We start from the raw sequence: 2,791 nt of genomic DNA on the forward strand, positions 1-2,791 counted from the left end.
GGTGGGTTTCAGAGCATCCCGGGGCTTTTGGAGTATCCTAGGGGCTCAAAGCATCCCAGGAGCCTTGGAGTATCCTGGAGTCAGGGGCCTTGGAGGAACCTGGAGCTTTTGGGGCATTCCAGGGGTGTCAGAGCATAGCGGGGGTTTAAGAGCATCCTGGAGGCTTTGGAGCATCCCAGGGGCCTCTGAGCATCCATGGGCTGTGGGACTGGGAGCATCCTGGGGTCTTGGGAGCATCCCGGGGCTTTGGAGCAGCCTGGGGTTCTCAGATCATCCTGAGTCCTCAGAGCATCCTTGGGACCTTCCGAACATCCCAGAGTCCTCAGAGCACCCTGAGCCCTGTGGGAATCCCTGGATTTCTTAAAGCATCCCAAGGCACCCCAAGCCTTTTGGAGCTCCCCAAACCCCTCAGGGCACTCTGAACCCCCTTGTAGCATCCCAGGGACCACTGAGCACCCCAAGTCCCTTGGATCACCCTCGACTCCTGGGAAGAGCCTGTCAGCTTATGTGTGGCCCCGAAGAGCAGCCCAAGCCCCTTGGGGTTTCCAGGACCCTGAGAGCAACAGAAGTCCCTGAGACACCCTCATACTCCTCAGAGCCCTTGGAGCTCCTCTGAGCATCCAGAGCCCTCTGGATCAACACACTGAGTGTTTGAGCTGGCCCAGCTCCTGCCTGCAGGAGCATCCCACTTGCCAGCACACACTTCCAGCTCACCTTCAGTAAATGGCATCTTCCCTCTTTTGCACAATCAAGGAAGGGCTGGAAGGTGCAGGAAAGAGTTTCCTAAATCCTCTGTTTCCAAAGACTTTTTTTTTTAAATAAAATAAAACCAGATGCTCTTCCTGCCCTCCCTCCACCCCCTCCCCTGCTCCCACACTCTGCAGTGCAAGGACTCCTAAGCCCCTGTGATTTACAAGAAAAACCACCCCAAGGACCACAGGGGCTGTAAAACCTTGTGCTGAGGGGGGCCAACCACTATTTTTTCCAGCATGGGACCATGGGGTACTTCCCATCCCAGTGAGCTCCTGCCCTGTCACCCCCATCCTGGTGGACACAGGGTCCCCTAAACCCCACTGCAGCCCCCATCTCTGGGGCAGGGTTATACATTCTGGGGAAGTAGCTCCGGAGGGAGGAAGAGGAGGGCTGGGACAACAGGCTGAGGCAGGGCCATGTGGGATCAGCCTGTCGTCACTTCCTCTGGCTCAGTCCTCAGCGGGGGAGTGGGAAGAGGAGGGAAGGCTGAGCTGAGTCCTGACATGTCTGCTCCGTTCATCCCTCTCCCTGCTGCAATTCCCCCTGGAACAGCCCTGGCTCGGACTCAGCCCCCATGCAACACCCCCCACCCCCAGCTGTCCCACTGGCCTGGGGGTCTGGGACATGGAGGGTCCCTGGATCATGCAGCTGGTGCAGCCAGGGATAGCAGTTTCCACCCCGTGCATCAACTCTGGCTCTCTGTGGATGAGGACCCTCCTGCCCTGCAAATGAGGGGGGGGGCAGCAACCCTTTGGCCATCATCAGAAAAAGCTGTGACAGCTCAGTAGGCTTTGTCTAAAAGAACCTTGCAGCTTTTCCTGTGAGAAATCAGGGATTGGTGATGGCACCCCAGTCCTGCTTTGCCTTGCCACTGCCCCAGCCTCTCCCACAGGCTGAGCAATCCAGAGTCATGCCAGGATGTGGAGATGCCTGAGGTGGGTTCCTTGGGGACTTGGTTTCTGTATTCAGCATCCTCTGGAGGGTTCAGTGTGGTAGGGGGACAGGGCTGACTGATATTTGCCCTGCCCACATCACAGCTCTTGCAATGAGGCCAGTGAGAGCTCTGGGCTGCCATCGGGGTGAAACACAAACCTCAAACTCAATTCTTCAGTCAGATTTGCTGAGTCTGATTGTTTCCCACAATTGTTAACAATAATCCTATTATACCCCAGAACCACTGGAGCAGTTCCAGTCCCAGGGTATGAAGAAGCAGCAAAGAGCCCATCCTTGCTGCAGGGATGCCAGCAGCTACAGCAGCTGTGGGATTCAGTGGTTGGCAACAGCACAGTCAGGGGAGGCTCACAAGGAAGCACTTGCTCCATGCCAGCATCAGTGGAAAACCACCATGGAGCTGCCACCAGCCTCTTTGGCACGGCCTCGGTGCAGGTGGGAGGATGGTGACTCCCTCCTTGCCTCTTGCCACTGCACCTGGCTCAGATCTTCTGCACATAGTTCCCAGGAAAAAGCCCTTCCTTGCCATGCAGTCGGCCTTTCCACCAGCCAGAGGTATCTGGGAAGGAGATAAAAAGGAGAAGGGTCAGGTGTGGTGCTGTCACTGGGGAGAGAAGCTGGGCAGGGAAGGAGCTGGTACCTTCCATCAGGATGTCTATGACGTCCCCCACGTTGAAGCTGAGCTCATCCACGTCCTGCCCAATGTACTGGTAGAGTGCTTGGCACTGTGGTCCAGCTGCCTTGGCCTGGGGCTTGGGGCGCCTGGCCGGGGGCGGCCGCTGGTTCACGCTCCGCCGGCGCTGCATGCTGTGGGGTGAGAGAAAGGGTGTCCACACGGGGAGGGCAGGATGGCACGGGACACATTGTCCCCTCCTTCCCATCCTGCCATCCATAGGATACTCCCTGCTTGCAGTGCTTTGCAGGGACTGGGAGAACTGGGGTGTGCAGGAGCCTGGGAGATACATCCTGCCAGCAAAGGCAGATTGCCCTGAACTGGTCTCCTCAGAGGGAGAAAAGCATCTCCCAGCACTGGTGGCAGTGGGAGGGGAGGATGTGGCAGGGGGCCAGGCCAGGGAAACGGGCTACC

The 2,791-nt window shown here is 57.8% G+C and overlaps 1 protein-coding gene across 1 annotated transcript in view; it reads right to left on the minus strand.

Moving 5' to 3' along the window:
• Positions 1–2,186: 2,186 nt before the first annotated feature.
• Positions 2,187–2,791, minus strand: part of MYO1F (myosin IF) — a 10,969-nt gene continuing 10,364 nt past the window's right edge. Inside the window, exons 26-27 of the mRNA XM_009071842.1 lie at positions 2,345–2,511; positions 2,187–2,263 (exon numbers count right to left, since the gene is read on the minus strand). Of these exons, the coding sequence (XP_009070090.1) occupies positions 2,187–2,263; positions 2,345–2,511 (244 nt within the window). The remainder of the gene's footprint in view (positions 2,264–2,344; positions 2,512–2,791) is intronic.

Source organism: Acanthisitta chloris, unplaced genomic scaffold, assembly GCF_000695815.1.
Source record: "Acanthisitta chloris isolate BGI_N310 unplaced genomic scaffold, ASM69581v1 scaffold20893, whole genome shotgun sequence".
Lineage (NCBI taxonomy): Eukaryota > Metazoa > Chordata > Aves > Passeriformes > Acanthisittidae > Acanthisitta > Acanthisitta chloris.